This window comes from Diplotaxodon limnothrissa, linkage group LG14, assembly GCF_057381915.1.
Source record: "Diplotaxodon limnothrissa isolate DT_005_m linkage group LG14, D_limnothrissa_male_GT1.1, whole genome shotgun sequence".
NCBI lineage: Eukaryota > Metazoa > Chordata > Actinopteri > Cichliformes > Cichlidae > Diplotaxodon > Diplotaxodon limnothrissa.
Window position 1 is genome coordinate 33,569,206 of NC_140609.1, and position 16,102 is coordinate 33,585,307.

At 39.2% G+C, this 16,102-nt stretch overlaps 4 protein-coding genes across 4 annotated transcripts; all 4 read left to right on the forward strand.

The window, feature by feature from the left end:
- Window positions 1–5,674: 5,674 nt before the first annotated feature.
- Window positions 5,675–6,364, forward strand: LOC146619225 (claudin-17-like). The gene has a single exon (XM_085370913.1). It carries the CDS (start codon window positions 5,675–5,677, stop codon window positions 6,362–6,364), a length of 690 nt encoding a protein of 229 aa, XP_085227039.1.
- A 1,483-nt stretch (window positions 6,365–7,847) lies between these two features.
- On the forward strand, window positions 7,848–8,735 carry LOC146619226 (claudin-8-like). Its single transcript, XM_085370591.1, has one exon. It carries the CDS (start codon window positions 7,848–7,850, stop codon window positions 8,733–8,735), a length of 888 nt encoding a protein of 295 aa, XP_085226717.1.
- Window positions 8,736–10,522: 1,787 nt separating this feature from the next.
- On the forward strand, window positions 10,523–11,305 carry LOC146619227 (claudin-4-like). Its single transcript, XM_085370320.1, has one exon. The coding sequence runs from the start codon at window positions 10,523–10,525 to the stop codon at window positions 11,303–11,305; it is 783 nt and encodes a 260-aa protein (XP_085226446.1).
- A 1,762-nt stretch (window positions 11,306–13,067) lies between these two features.
- On the forward strand, window positions 13,068–14,117 carry LOC146619228 (claudin-8-like). Its single transcript, XM_085370773.1, has one exon. It carries the CDS (start codon window positions 13,068–13,070, stop codon window positions 14,115–14,117), a length of 1,050 nt encoding a protein of 349 aa, XP_085226899.1.
- Window positions 14,118–16,102: the final 1,985 nt, after the last annotated feature.

Here is a 16,102-nt window from a genome sequence, read left to right on the forward strand (position 1 = left end):
TCTGCAGTCAGTGTTTAGTGTTCACATAACAGGAATGAAGCAAGCTGAGAATTATTAACAACGATTGATTTAATCTAAATCTATACATTCTATAACTGGATATAGAAAATGAACACCGTACTTTCCAATATGCCTCCTCTAAATGAGTAATTTGAGGTGTGGTCATTACATGGACATTTTTTCTAATGAGAAACTATTGCATTTCAGTGCTAGTGAGTCATTTCCTATTTCGTTAAAGCTCTTTTTGCCAGTCAGGTTTTTTGAGAAATACAAAGGCGGGTGCAACAGATGAGCAAGGGGGAACGGTGGCCAAAAAATTCAGGAAGTGCATGAGCAAAGATAAACAATGGTTGCAGGAAGACCCTTCTCTGGCATCTGCTTTTTGCACACAACCTTAAAAAAGATCAAATCACAACAATATGAACTGGAACGTGTTTTAGCAAACTGATACTGAAGGGCTATTGTGTTTTAAACGGTCTACTGTCTTAAGCGGGAGAAACACTGCTGCAAAAAGCACATGGAACAAGAGTTCAAAAGAACAAATCTACATTCCAGATTACAGAATGCCAAAAATAGAAAATGTAAGTTTAAATTGTCTATTAAAGGTAACGTCCTCTTGTACATTAGTCAAAACATTACATCTGTAACCCTGTTATGAGCTGTAGACAACTGTCTTCCACCATTGTTGAATTCTCTGCTTCCTTGGAAAAGAACAATTTCTTCAGTATTTTCAAGCTAACATCAGGAAGAATGGCAGCACTCTACAATCAGTGGGTACCTTATCTCTTTTATAACTGAGCTCTCTGCCCCCCACCCCCAGCCAGCACATCCTTGTCAATCACCACCCCCAACACAAAAGCTCTGGTGCTCCTTTTAGATCAAGGGGAAAGATCTCTTCAGACTTACAGCCTTGTGATGTGAAGCAATACAGTACAGTTCTGAATGACACGACTCCTTGATTAAATATCTGCCAAGAGATAAATGGAACCATCCTAATTTATGGGATTATTTATCTTTTAATATCTCTATTTATAATCTTTATGTATTCATAAAAGGATATTACAAAGCAACTAATAAATGAATGATGAAAGAAAATCAAAGACTAAATCTAAAATCAAAAGAAACAGCCAAAACATTAGAAGAGGCCAAATGACCCATGTGGTACAAACACATTAGCCAGCTCAGCAACACCAAAAGGACTGAAAAGCCACAGAAAGCGAAAAATATGGGGAAAGAAAGGAAAATTTATGGCATAGGCATGTAAGGCTTATTGATGATGTGACTAGTGATAGAAGTAGCAGGATGAATTCTGTACATGTGTACACATGTACAGGGCTGTACTCTCCTCTGTTTTAGCCAAATGCTGCTAGCCGGATTATATGGTGATTTAAGGTGCAAATGGATAATGACCCAAAGCATTTTGCAAAAGCAAACCAACAGTTTCTCAAAGCAGAGAACTGAAATATTCTCCAGTGTCACGACAGTCCCCTAAGCTCAACTCAACACAGCGTGCTTTTAAAGAGTTGTTAAATACCAAACTAAATGCAGAGAGCTGCACAAAGAAGCAGTAAATGTTTGGCTGGCAGAGCGTTTCCAGCGAAGAAACAGTTCTAGGCTGTTGAAAATGGGGGGCTATGTACAAAAATAGCTGTAATTGCTAAAGAAATAATTATGGACCGTAAAACACAAAAAACAAGTCAGCAGGTGGGGCTGTTCTGTAGCAGTAGGTACCAGGTACCTTTTAACCTACTTCTATGTGTATTGTCTTAAGACAAACAATGCTACATTTCTACTAATCTATAAAACAGGGCTTTGCCTTGCATTAGATTTTAAAAATACTAAGTGCAAAACAAGATTTTAAGCTTGGTATTAAGGCTTAAAATATGGTTCATATTGTATGGATAGCACAGAACATTTGGAATCTTAAACTATGCAATGTTTCTTATACAACAGATAAGAAATAATTGTCTTGTCCTTCCCCAATCGCCCACACTTAGATTGGAAGTCTTCATTTGAAGTAGTTCACCAAACAGTGGATAATGCGTAACATCCCTAAAGAGGTGCCTGCTTCTCACTCTAATGTACACTGTTTATTCATGCGCCATTTGAATGCTGGTAATTGCTAGCAAGATCAGTTTGGCTTCCTGCTTTCAGTGGCTCCTGCTACTGACACCCAAACTTCAGGATGGAGTGTAAGGTGTATGTTTCTCTCCTGGCCCTGACTCCTGAGCTGCAGCCAGCAAGGGGGCTGACGTGCTGCTCTCTGGCATTGGTTAGCCTCCTGCTGCTCAGTCAAATGAGTCTGCAGTGGACATCATGCATCTGAAACAATCAGCAAGCTAACCAGTTGGTCCTCATGATTCTAATGAGCTGTATTAGGTTCCTTATCCCTCTATCATCGAAAGGTCACGTTACCCAATGCTGATCAATGCCAAGCATAGGGAGCTTGGAGAGGTTTTCTACACTAGAATAATTTTTCTCAGCACTACATTTTGCATATATAGTTAAAAACAAAAAAAGAAGCAGAAGTACAAACAAATTACATCGTGCACTTTTCCAAATACTTATGGACTAACGAAAGAAATCAGCAGGTGGTGCTGCGGATTAGGTATCCACTGAACCTGCTTTATGTGTAACATCCAGAGGCAGACTAAACTAAGTTTCTAGAGTAATCTAAGTAAGAACTAATATCTCTAAATTTGACAAATTAGCACTTTTGGGGTAAAAGAAAATTGTATACACCACTTATAACACTTAACATCTCCAAGCAAGCACCCATTTTCCACTCTGACGTATGCGGTTGTTTCGTGTGATGTTTATGTGCCAGCGCTTACTTGGAGGCTCAGTATTGGTGTCAAGCCTTTGTGTTTTAGTTCTGATGTTCCTGAAAAAAATATTTTGCTGTATGCACATTGGTTAATTTGTTTTATTGTTTTTAGTAATAATAAAAATATTAGGAGTAATAGTAATATTATGCAACTGCAGTTTATACGGTACTATACTGTAGAACAAGGGAGTCCACATGTTTTTAACCATAATGAAATGCAGAAAATACTGAGAGGTTAATGCTCACAAACACTGAGATTTTAAATTTATCACAGATTTTTCTAATTTAGTTATAGTTTTTTTTCCCCATCTTATAATCTATATACAAGAAACCATAAGCCATCTTATTTAGCTTTATGAAAATGATTACTCTAGTAACTGTTTTACCAAATTTAAAGACTAACTCATTTCAGTTGAAGCAGTAAAAGAATTATCAGCCTTCTTCCTGGAATGTGTAGTCATATTTACATTCAACAGGTGCCACACTGCATCTACAATCTTGTACCATTTTATCTGAGTTGAATCTATATTTTCTATATTTAATCTATATACATTTTTTAATTAAAATTGATCTAAAATCAAAATTCACAGCTGTGAATACACACTACAACATAGGTTTCTTCACAGCTGCAGGTTTCTCCCTATGAGGATACATGTTTACATTCAAAGCAGGTGAGGATGTGATGATGGTATCACTCAGCAAACCTGTCCAGCAGGTTTTGCAGTTTCTGTTCCTGTTTTATGACCTCTCCTGTTACATCTCTCTCTCTGTCATTCTTTGTCTCACCTGCTTCTCAGAAACGAGGTGAGCAGCAGGGCATTGCACGTCCTAGACCAGGTTTAAATAAAGGAGTGGCTTTTTCACCTTGTAATTCCCTGCTGTTTTTTTCCCTCTTTACCTGAAATCAGACGGACAGTCTCCCTTGTAAATCGTGCCAAATACCTGGCACAATTCAGGAAAACAACTTAAATGTCTAGAAAGCATCCTTCTACGAACAAATTAATCTATACTTTCAATCACAGGTGGTAAATAATACCGGGTTCAATGGCCACAACAGATCATTTTGCTTACATCTGATGTATTATATACACAAAAAATGTAGCTTTGAATGTGAGCTCTTGTTGCAGGGAAATGGGACCATCTGGATGTAATCATCTGTATGTGGGCTTGCATTGAAAACAGTGAATGCGTTGCTTCTGAGAATGACTAAACATAAATTTTTTCTTGGATTTTTTTCAATATTCAACAGGCTAATTCATTGCTGTTCACTTCAAGGCTTGTATTACTTGTAATACTTAGTCTAGTTACTCCAGGCTTTGTTTGGGTGGCCTTGGAATATATTTATAACACATAAGACCCAAACCAATCTTATAAGAATTTTACAAGCTGCCACTGTATAGTAAAATGGCCTGTAAATGGCCTGTATTTGTATAGCGCTTTACTAGTCCTTAAGGACCCCAAAGCGCTTTACATATCCAGTCATCCACCCATTCACACACACATTCACACACTGGTGATGGCAAGCTACAGTGGGGCAAAAAAGTATTTAGTCAGCCACCGATTGTGCAAGTTCCCCCACTTAAAATGATGACAGAGGTCAGTAATTTGCACCAGAGGTACACTTCAACTGTGAGAGACAGAATGTGAAAAAAAAATCCATGAATTCACATGGTAGGATTTGTAAAGAATTTATTCGTAAATTAGGGAGGAAAATAAGTATTTGGTCACCTCAAACAAGGAAAATCTCTGGCTCTCACAGACCTGTAACGTCTTCTGTAAGAAGCTTTTCTGTCCCCCACTCGTTACCTGTATGAATGGCACCTGTTTGAACTCCTCATCATCTGTATAAAAGACACCTGTCCACAGCCTCAAACAGTCAGACTCCAAACTCCGCCATGGCCAAGACCAAAGAGCTTTCGAAGGACACCAGGAAAAGTATTGTAGACCTGCACCAGACTGGGAAGAGTGAATCTACAATAGGCAAGCAGCTTGGTGTGAAAAAATCAACTGTGGGAGCAATCATCAGAAAATGGAAGACATACAAGACCACTGATAATCTCCCTCGATCTGGGGCTCCACGCAAGATCATCCCGTGGGGTCAAAATGATCATGAGAACGGTGAGCAAAGATCCCAGAACCACACGGGGGGGACCTGGTGAATGACCTGCAGAGAGCTGGGACCAAAGTAACAAAGGTCACCATCAGTAACACACTACAACGGCAGGGAATCAAATCCCGCAGTGCCAGACGTGTTCCGCTGCTGAAGCCAGTGCATGTCCAGGCCCGTCTGAAGTTTGCCAGAGAGCACATGGATGATACAGCAGAGGATTGGGAGAATGTCATGTGGTCAGATGAAACCAAAGTAGAACTTTTTGGTATAAACTCAACTCGTCGTGTTTGGAGGAAGAAGAATACTGAGTTGCATCCCAAGAACACCATACCTACTGTGAAGCATGGGGGTGGAAACATCATGCTATGGGGCTGTTTTTCTGCCAAGGGGACAGGACGACTGATCCGTGTTAAGGACAGAATGAATGGGGCCATGTATCGTGAGATTTTGAGCCAAAACCTCCTTCCATCAGTGAGAACTTTGAAGATGAAACGAGGCTGGGTCTTCCAACATGACAATGATCCAAAACACACTGCCCGGGCAACAAAGGAGTGGCTCCGTAAGAAGCATTTGAAAGTCCTGGAGTGGCCTAGCCAGTCTCCAGACCTCCGAAACCAGTATGATAACATTACAGGAATGCTGATAGTATCGCAGTTTTAAAGCTTTGTAAAAGAGGTGCACTGGGCAGTGTTTTCATTAGACAAGAGACGAGAGACGAAACTTTATCCTTCCAAACAATGCAGGCAAAATCTGAGATTTTAGCACTGGTCCTGGGCGCCCTGGGCTTATGTGGGACAATAGTCACCACTTGTCTGCCCCATTGGAGGGTTTCTGCCTTCATCGGTGCCAACATCATCGTCATGGAGGAGCTCTTAGAGGGCTTGTGGATGAACTGCTACCGACAGGCTAACATCAACATCCAGTGCAAGGTGTATGACTCGCTGTTAATTCTCCCACCAGAGCTGCAGGCAGCGAGGGGGCTCATGTGTGTCTCCATAGTCCTGGCTTTCATCTCGTTGTTGCTCACAGGATTCGGGATCCAGAAGAGCAGCTGTTGTGGTGACAATTTAAAGAGTAAGAATATCACCTATGCATTAGGAGGGATTCTGTTTCTACTTTCCTTTTTGACCACACTCATCCCCGTAAGCTGGGTGGCCCATACTGTCATCAGTAACTTCTATAACCCAACAACGCTGGATGCTCAGAAGCGGGAGCTGGGATTGTCCCTCTTCATTGGCTGGGCCACTTCTGGTATTTTGCTAATCACCGGGATCATTGTGCTGGTTAGGTACAGCAAACGCAGTGCAAAGGAAGATCAGCGCTACATTGAAGCATATCATATGGTGAAAAGGAATGAACAGAAGGCGGACAGTGTTGACTTTTCAAGAGCGAAATCTAGTTTTCATACAAATCAGGAATATGTGTAAATAACTGTACTGCAGTGTACTAATTGCATATTAGATGTCTCTCCGTATATTTATGAGCAACATGTGTTTTATTTGCAATGATATATTTAAATCAATATGTAACCATGTTCTATTGTACTATGCATTTGTCTTGTCTGCACTGTTTGGTTTACAGATGCAGCAAAAATATTTGGTTAATATGCTGTACACGAATAAACAACATTGCCTGTGTTTAAAGTAATATAATTTTTGGCAAATCTATATTATCACTGATCAACAATACACTGCTTGCAGTGGCTATCACCGATCAACTTCAATCTTAATGCAGCTCTTACTCCAATGACCCTGAGAATGTCATCACTGTTTTTAAGTACTTTTTTGGCTGCAAGTCTGTATTTTCTGTATTTATTTAAGTCATTTTTGTTGTGCTTAATGATGAATTTCTCATCTGAGACATGACAAATGCAACTGCTTCCCTGTCTTATTTCATTATATTTCATGATCTAATAATCCCGCCAACCAAGTGAACAGATAATTTATTAAAATCTTTAATTCAGTTTGTTTGTGTGATTCAATTCATAGAATTTCTACTTTTTTGTGGAAAGCAAATACTTGACCAACACTCCATTCAGGTATTTTTCTTGTACTAAAAACCTAAGGTGGAAAAGTGAAAACAGCCAATGAAGAAGTGCCTCATTTTCACATTTGACAGAACAGAAACTAAAATGTTTCTGTGGCTGCAACAAGGGAACGACCCTGTGTGATAATGACAAAAGGCCCTCCCTCTCAGGTTTCTTTGTGCGACACCTTTTCATCAGCTCGTCTTACGTGTAGAGAAGCAGTGCGTTTCACATCTGTGATCATCCACCCATCAGCTTTCTGTTTGTGAGATGGAGTCGTTTCCTACGCCCATTAGTGTAGTTGGATGCTACAGTTGTTATATTAGTTTTATTCATTTTTTCAACATTTATAGCAAGTCTTTTTTATCTGGCAAATCCTTTCAAATGATAAAACTGGCCACACATTGCATTAGTTAATTTTAAGTTAGCACATGTAATAGTACTGAGATATTACATCGTATGTTCACAATACATTTTCCCTATGCTAAATGTTCTCTAAAATTACGTCAAGTATTTCCGTGTAGTATTAAAAATATCTTACATACTTTTCATTAACTTTGACTTTTTTTGCTTGATTTTTTTTTTTAAATATGATGTTGATTAAACCTTGATGTTACTGTGGTAACAAGATTTAGTGATTTTTAATAACTAAAAACTAACGACTGATCATTAGTACTGGAGGTATTCAAAACAAGCAGCACTCCTTTGTGTCTCGCCATTTATCTGATGGCTCTGAAGCAGCTTAACCAGTAAGGCTGCATTGCATCATTAGCATAGTTTTTGTGGGTGTATAAGTTCCTCAACTTGTTGTTGTTCTCAGATTTTTCTCTTCAGCTGTATAAGTGCACCAGAAGGTTGAGATTAAGCTTTCTGTGTTAACCAGAATGGCCACTTACACTGCTTACAGTGGCTACAGCAAGCCACCTCAATCTTATGTTGGCAGTTACTACGATGGGAAGCCGGCGCTGACAAATGGAGAGTACGGAGAGTATGGGGACTCTGTATATGAGGAAAAGAAGAAAATTGAAAAACGGAAGCAACGAAATGCTATCTGCTGTGAGGTAGTAGCTCTCATCATTGGCTTCATTGGACTAATTGGCGTTGCCGCTGTGACGGGCCTGCCGATGTGGAAGGTAACAGCCTTTATTCAGGAGAACATTATTGTCATGGAGACCCGCTGGGAGGGTTTGTGGATGAACTGCTACAGACAAGCCAACATCAGAATGCAATGTAAAGTGTACGATTCCCTGCTGTTTCTGCCTCCTGATCTCCAGGCTGCCAGGGGTCTGATGTGCAGCTCTGTGGCTCTGACCACCTTCGCCCTTATTGTTTCAGCAGTGGGGATGAAATGCACAAAAGTGGTGGACCACCGGGCTCGTACCAAGCATATTGTTCTTGTGGCTGGTGGCTGCCTGTTCCTCATGGGTTGCCTTACAACCATAATTCCCGTGTCCTGGACAGCCCATGTCATCATCCAAGATTTTTACAACCCTCTACTGATTGATGCCCAGCGTAGAGAGCTCGGGGAGGCCCTTTACATTGGCTGGGTGACTTCAGCGTTGCTTTTCAGTGCCGGAGTGATCCTGCTTTGCCGCCATGCTCCCCGCACCCAAGATCCAGATGAAAGGTTTCAATACAACCCCACAGGAAGCTTCTACCAACCCGCATACACCAACCAGCCAGCATACACCTACCAGCCAGCATATACCTACCAGCCTGCTTACTCTGCAGCCCCACCAGGATCTGTGATATACGCACCAAGTCAATACTAAAGATTTTTGGACTTTTTTTAAAATAAACTTGCCAAAATTTGGCACATTTGATGAGGAGAACTGATTAACTGTCGTTCACTTGAAACAACCAGATATTTCTTTACTTATCAAAGTGTACTGCAAATACTCCGAATCATTATGGACTTGAATGTGTTTCGATGCTGACAAACTGCTGGATTTCTATATTCCTTGTTTGGGGTTTTTTTTTTTAACCCTTTTGCTTAACTCACACTAAATTATATTCTAGCACAGTATGTGTAATCTATTACATCTGTTAATGTTACAACAATTGCATGTTGATATTGCGTTCTTTACAGTTTCTGACTTGCTCTCCAAGAACAAATTGTCAACTAGGCCCTTTTTTCAGATTGTAAACCAGTGATTTGTTTTCAACACTGTTATAAATTAAAATATTACATACAAGTTTTTTCAAAATGCTGGCCAAAATATCTGGCCAAATTTGTTTTTTTCCTAATAAAGTAAATGGCTTGTAAAAGAGAATCTTGTTGTATTTTTTTCCCCAATGTCTAACACAACAGTACATAGCTGATCAAGAAGTTAAAGGTGCATTATAATGTAAGCAGTGTTTCAGTGCTGACAAATGATCTTAAATTTGTTGTAAATTTCCAAAACCTCCAACTGAAACTGCACTTTCTTCACTCACTAGTGAGCAAATGGAAATATATGTCATTTCTATTGTAGTGTGTGGAAATGTGCCTAAACTAGTAAAACCAGGCTGTTTACACAGATCCACCCACTGTACAAACCTACCAGGTGACTTTATTTCAACCAAACAGGAATTGGTTGCTTTTTTTTTTTTTTCCCTGAGAGGAGAGTGACACAAGAGACCCAGACAAGAAATCCAGTACTGACAGTCATGCATGTGTAACATTTGAGACCCTTAAAGCAAACCAAAATATATAAGAATATTAAAAAAATATACAAACGCACACACGCACGTACAAATTGTTTCCTTTTCACGGTACTTCTAAAATGTACTTATCAAATGTATAAAAAAAAATGTTGAATATTTGTCATAATTTGCCATACTTTGTTCTTTTCCCCCCCGCCGTTCTACTACTACTCATATTCTGTTAAAACTACACATCTCTCATATCTTTCATACACACACAGAAGCAGACTTCCCCCGACCCCACTGTTTGTCTTGTCTGTTGTGCGCTCCTGTCTTTAACAGTGTGCTTTACAAAAATGGGGGACAAAGAGTTTTGTCCATTGCTGTTATTTTGTGTCTCCAGTTCCCCTACATGCCCATGTACCATGAGGCCCTCCACAATAGCAGTAAATGATTAAAAATAAAGATGAAGTAATAAACAGGAAGTGAATCAGAACTGATTTTTGATCTGTAACTATAACTGGTAATACATTAACAGAGTATGTTTACCAGTGATACATTTGACGATTCTGAACATGCCCCCATTGTTAAGAAACACCTCGTCGTTTTGTCTTCTTTTAAACCGAAGTCCAAGAATGTAAACTGAGACTTCTGAGTAAACAAAGGGGGAAGCTTAGAGCAGCTACTGGGTTGCTGTACAAAGAATTAAAGGCCCAAGGGATTCAGTTTCCTAGCAACATGTCACAATTCCCACTACCTCCCATTCTGGTGTTATGTCCACAGGGAGGAGGGTGTACAGGTAAACATGAATCTGCTCCTCCTCCATCGGGATGCAAAGCCACTCCACAGAGAAAACCTACTGCTTCCTACAGCAGTTACACTGTGTCCGCACACTATTGCTCTTCTGAGCTTGGATGAGTAAGTGAAGAACAGGATGGCAAACTCAGCACTGGAGATTGTGGGTCTTTTAGTATCCCTAATCGGGCTGATCGGGGCAGCAGCAACTACAGGAATGCCTATGTGGCGCGTCACAGCCTTCATTGGAGACAATATCATCGTGTTTGAGACTCTGTTTGAGGGCTTGTGGATGAATTGCTACCAACAGGCAAGCTTCAGGATGCAGTGTAAAGTGTACGACTCTCTCCTGGCCCTGACTCCTGACCTGCAGGCGGCAAGGGGGCTTATGTGCTGCTCTCTGGCACTGAGTGGTCTTGGTGTGCTGATCAGTCTGATAGGCATGCAGTGCACATCATGCATCCAAAACAATGATCGAGCTAAGCGGCTGGTTCTCATCATTGCTGGTAGCATGATCATATTGGGTTGCTTCTGTGTCCTCATCCCCGTCTCCTGGACGGGTCACGTCATCATCACTAACTTCTACAACCCCTTGCTGATCGATGCCCAGCGGAGAGAGCTTGGAGCAGCTCTCTACATTGGCTGGGTAACTTCGGCTTTCTTGTTTGCTGGAGGATGCATTTTTATTTGCTGTAATATACAGTCGGATGACAAAGATTCAGAGCGATACCTATACTCCAAGGCCTCAGACTATTCGGTCTACCCCCAACAGCCACTACAGCCTCTACAGCCTCAACAACTGATGACGCTTCCCCAACCACGATCTCAGCCAATGCTATCAAGATACCCATCGTCTGTCTACAGTTACCAGTCCAGATATCCCTCTGTACACAGTGCACACAGTGGGGTCGCGTTTCTGTAAACACTTATTTTTATTTTTGTTTTTTTAATTGATCAGAAACTGCATTTCAGGTTTAAGAGAAAATGTGTGTGAACCAATACACCATTTCTACTGCGTTATGTGTATTAATTCAATTTTATACTAACAGCCTTATATTTTATACAAATGCTTAAAAAAATGTGTACATTTATGCTGTATATAACAATTTAATTCAATCTTTAACCACTGAAAATTATTAAAAAGTTGACTTACTGTAAAACATGCACTTTGTTAATGGGACATGTCATCTCTGAAAAACAAGCGTAGTTGTAACTACATTTAACCCTCTCAGGCTCAAATTAAGTTTTTGTTGCTAATGCACAAAAGAATACCTGCAGTGGTACTTGTGAGTAAAAAAAACTCATAAAATATGCATGTGGGGTAATCAGGTTGTTAGCTTTTAACTGTTGCAAATCTGCAACGCCTGCCTTGAGAGCGTTAAAGCTTTAGTCATTTCAAAAAATATTTCTTAACTGTGTCTGAGCTGTGCTGCTAAAAAAGAAAAGAAACAGCTCAAACTCATCTCTGTGGCACAAATAGTCTCTCATTGTCACATTGTCACATTCTGTTTCTTCTTTTTTTTTTTGTTAATCGTTACTAATCAGTTTCAACTAGTATTCAAATCAAAAGTAATAACTAAATGATGGCAGGTGTAGAAGTAGTACAAGAAAAGACCAACAAACACATAACGCTTCATGTGTGAAATGAAAAGAAGAAACAGTTTTCATTTTTCATTATGAGAATTTCACTGGAAAGTAAATGCATCTATCTAAAATACCTCCCAAACTAGGACGTTTATGGCGTTTATGGTGTTTGCTTAACCAAAAAAATCCTGAATCTGTTTAAGTTGGCCGGGTAAAGAGGAAATAGTTACATAAAAACAAGATACTGGGTTAAGGCTACTTGCTTAAGGTGTGGCAGCATAGCCAGATAGTTACAAAGAAAGCATTGAGACAACGGCATAATCATATGATCCAAATTTGCAAGTCACTTTGAATAGAAAACCAAGCAGACTGTGTTAAACATTTCTGTCTCTGTTCAATAGAATACGACTTCTTAATCGAACAGGTCGCTTAATTTCAGTTTTAGTAAGTTCAAATGTAAACTGTACAACTTGAACTTCAAAATAAAACAGTAATGTCACTGCTGTTGGGTAACGCAAATACTTGTGACGTAAGGACAATGTAGTGTTTATTGTTGCTTGAGGTTTCGCGCAATAATTTCTGAAGCCATAATGAATACATGTTGACAAGTTCTGTACATAATTTAAACTTAGACATCTAAACTGTAACTATCTAGAACAAACTGTATTTGGCCTGTGTTATGTGAGATCCCCCTCATTTCACTATCCTCTAAGGTCATCTCTGCTCCCCTGTGGACAATATAAGAACTACATGCACTGTACTAAACTTTACCACATATTAATGTTTGCTTCTGGGTTGTACCGCATCTAAAGAGTAAGAAAACATGGCAAATAATTAAAATTAAAAAAAAAAAAAATAGTGCTTGGTGTTGTCTTGTTTTGTGTGTACAGTGTTGGAGAAAGTAATGACTGACCCCTATCATCTGAGAACCATAAACACAAAATAAGCAGACCTCCTGCTACCCTCATCCCTCTAAACCAATCAGGTGAATGCAGGGCCTCTTACCCATAACAAACTGTCTCGTACAGCAAGCAACTGTTGTGGATGAGAGCCATTCTAATTCTGGATTTAACCACAACTGGAGTTTTGGAGATTTAACCATGATTCAAGGTGCTTCAGAGCTAGCTGCAATATGCGTGGGCTTGGTTGGCTTGATCGGTGCCTCGGCTACCACGGGGTTGCCCATGTGGAAGGTGACCGCGTTCATCGGAGAAAACATAATTGTGATGGAAACCCGCTGGGAAGGCCTATGGATGAACTGCTACAGACAAGCCAACATCAGAATGCAATGTAAGGTTTATGACTCCCTGCTGTATCTGCCCCCTGAATTACAGGCTGCCAGGGGTCTGATGTGCTCTGCTGTGGCCTTGTCAGCGGTGGGGCTTCTTGTGGCTCTGGCAGGAATGCGATGTGTGTCCTGTATTCGGGGTAATGATTGGGCTAAGACCATTATATTGATGGTTGCAGGGGTTATGCAGTTCATGGCGTGCATCTGTGTCTTTATCCCAGTGTCGTGGACAGGTCATGTTATCATTACAGATTTTTACAATCCTTTGCTGATTGATGCCCAGAGAAGAGAGCTAGGAGAGGCTCTTTACATTGGATGGGTGACAGGTGCTGTGCTTTTCGCCTCATCCCTGTTGTTTGTCTGCCGCCGTTTGCCCAAAGGCAAAGGCTCGTTTGATATGTATCACCCACCAAACTTACTTAGTTATAAGCCAACGCCCAATAGGCCAGCTCTGATGAATTATCATCCCCTGTCCAGCCTTCGATCGACTGGTTCCGTTGGACAAAACGCTGCAATGCCACTGCAAACTGTCATTCCAGTAAGGACAAATAATGGAACAGTATTAAACCCACCTGTTGTCTATAATCTGACTCCTCAGGAAAACGCATCACTGCTATATCAAGGCAGTATGTCTCATCACCCCTCAGTGCAGAGCTCTAACCACAGTGGAAACTTGTATGCTCCAGAGAACTCCTTATACATGAGTCAGAACACCATACCATATTCACTCACTTATGTTCCCACCACGTCCTACCAGTCCAGCTTCCATCCAGTTCCACAGACTCCTATTTTCATAACATATAAAGAATCAAGAGCTCAATCAGTGCCTTACAGTGAGATGAGAGGTGGTGTATACATATAAGGAAAAATCCACAACTGAGTTTAATCCTAATGCATATACTGAATAATACTGAACGGTGTGTTTAAAGTTTTTGTACTGTTAATAACTGTTTTAAATGTTTTGCACTGTGGAAAAAATGTCTGCTTTTATCAAATGGGACACAACCATTGTTATTAGTATACACAAAGATGAGCCTTTGTAAACCATTTAACCTCTGTAGAAATCACCAGGATGGAAAGTTATAGCTTAATGTTTTGCAACCTTTTGCAGCCATTTGTTCAAAAACCTCTAGAATTGTTATCGTTATCACGATGTCTCAGTGTGTGTTTTGCTATCATGATGTGTTTTCCACCAGCCAGATGTATAAATAACTTGTTATTATTATTGCTTGCCTGTAATTTCGATTAGCAATGATCATTAAAACCACATTTTAATTTACAAATGTTAGTAGCTGGCAGGTGTTTTTTTTTTAATGCAACACTTCACTCTGTAGGTGTGTATAAACTGTTTATATTTCCCAGAGGGAAAACCTTTTTTTTCCAGAGATAGCAGTGAGGGTAGATTAAGGGTATATGCTCTGTGAGGTCCCAGAAGCCCGTTGAATTCTTCTTTCTGCATTTTGAGCAAGTTTGATTATGGAAGACATATTTTATGGTAAAAAAAAAAGAAGCAAATGTTCCTAGAAAAGTAATGATGAAATTTCTTGTTTTAAAGCTCTACTAAACTAAACTACTTAACTAAAAACTCAAACCACATTAAAATCTAAAACAATGAAAAATTAAAGTTGCTAAAAATGAATTTGACATGCATATTATATATATATTTTTTAAATATTTTAGATATGTAACAAAAGATTGTTTGAAACTAAAGACAAGTGTGGTTCACACAAATTTGTGAACCGCACATTGGACTTATTTGAGAAATCAGAAATTAATCGAGCATAACAGTCAACCACTAAAACAAGCAAGCAAATAATTTGCATTTCTAAACATTCTAATAATAAAATGTGTTTTATTATCATTATTTACTTTTTTGTAAATCAGTGAATTTTAAAATTTAGCGATAAAACAAAAATAGTTATATTTTAGCTTTAAAATACGATCTTAATTAAAAACCTTCCACACAGTGGTGGATTAACCATTACAGAAACATAAGAAATTATTTTGTTAATCACCAGCACTATTCATTTAGGGCGTCTTTGGCATAAATCTTGCATTAGGTGGTGGACTAATAAATGTGTTAAACTGTGTACTGTATATACTTATATATTTTATGAATACATGCTGGCAATTAAAATCTCTTCACAATGCAAATCTTCAAAACAAATTTTCTATACTGACATCATATCACCACTAGATGACACCAGAGATCTTTCCAGTGCAGTTTTTTAAGTTGGCGAGCTCCAGATAAAGAAGAGACACATATTATGAAGCTAAATATCATAATATAGGAATAAATTGGGGGGGGAGGGAGCACCAGGATTAAGCTTAAAGCAAAGCAAAAACTATCCATGGTCAAGCAACAGTATCTTTTTGTTCTCCATTCACATGTTCAGCCACAACAAGAGATTTTTTTTGATCATCAGTTTTGGAAGTCTCATGTTAAAATATGTCCATAACATGTATGCTGTTGGATGTACGTAAACTATTTTATTTGACATTGTGATAAATTCATTACATTTTACTTACTAGAAAATGAATTTTAAAGAGTACTTTACAGTTGAGGATATTGAGCTTTTACTTTGTGAGTGGGAAAAAAAACAGCTTAAATATCACTCTCTAATTTAGCCAATTTACTGATAATCAAAAATATAGTAATTACACTAATCTCAAGAAACCCATCAGACATTCTTGGTTCAGAATGGCCACTTCAAATCTCAAGCCACTCTTCCTCAAGGAATAAAGCAAAGAGTATCAAGGTAACCTGAACACATTTTATTTAACTACAAGACCGCGGCAGTTGAACGGTTTGAGGTAGTTAATCTTCAAGGGAGCGTCAACGACCAG

Bases quoted from the DNA above. Each gene is read 5' to 3' on its own strand.
- LOC146619225 (XM_085370913.1), top strand. From the start codon at position 5,675: ATGCAGGCAAAATCTGAGATTTTAGCACTGGTCCTGGGCGCCCTGGGC.
- LOC146619226 (XM_085370591.1), top strand. From the start codon at position 7,848: ATGGCCACTTACACTGCTTACAGTGGCTACAGCAAGCCACCTCAATCT.
- LOC146619227 (XM_085370320.1), top strand. From the start codon at position 10,523: ATGGCAAACTCAGCACTGGAGATTGTGGGTCTTTTAGTATCCCTAATC.
- LOC146619228 (XM_085370773.1), top strand. From the start codon at position 13,068: ATGATTCAAGGTGCTTCAGAGCTAGCTGCAATATGCGTGGGCTTGGTT.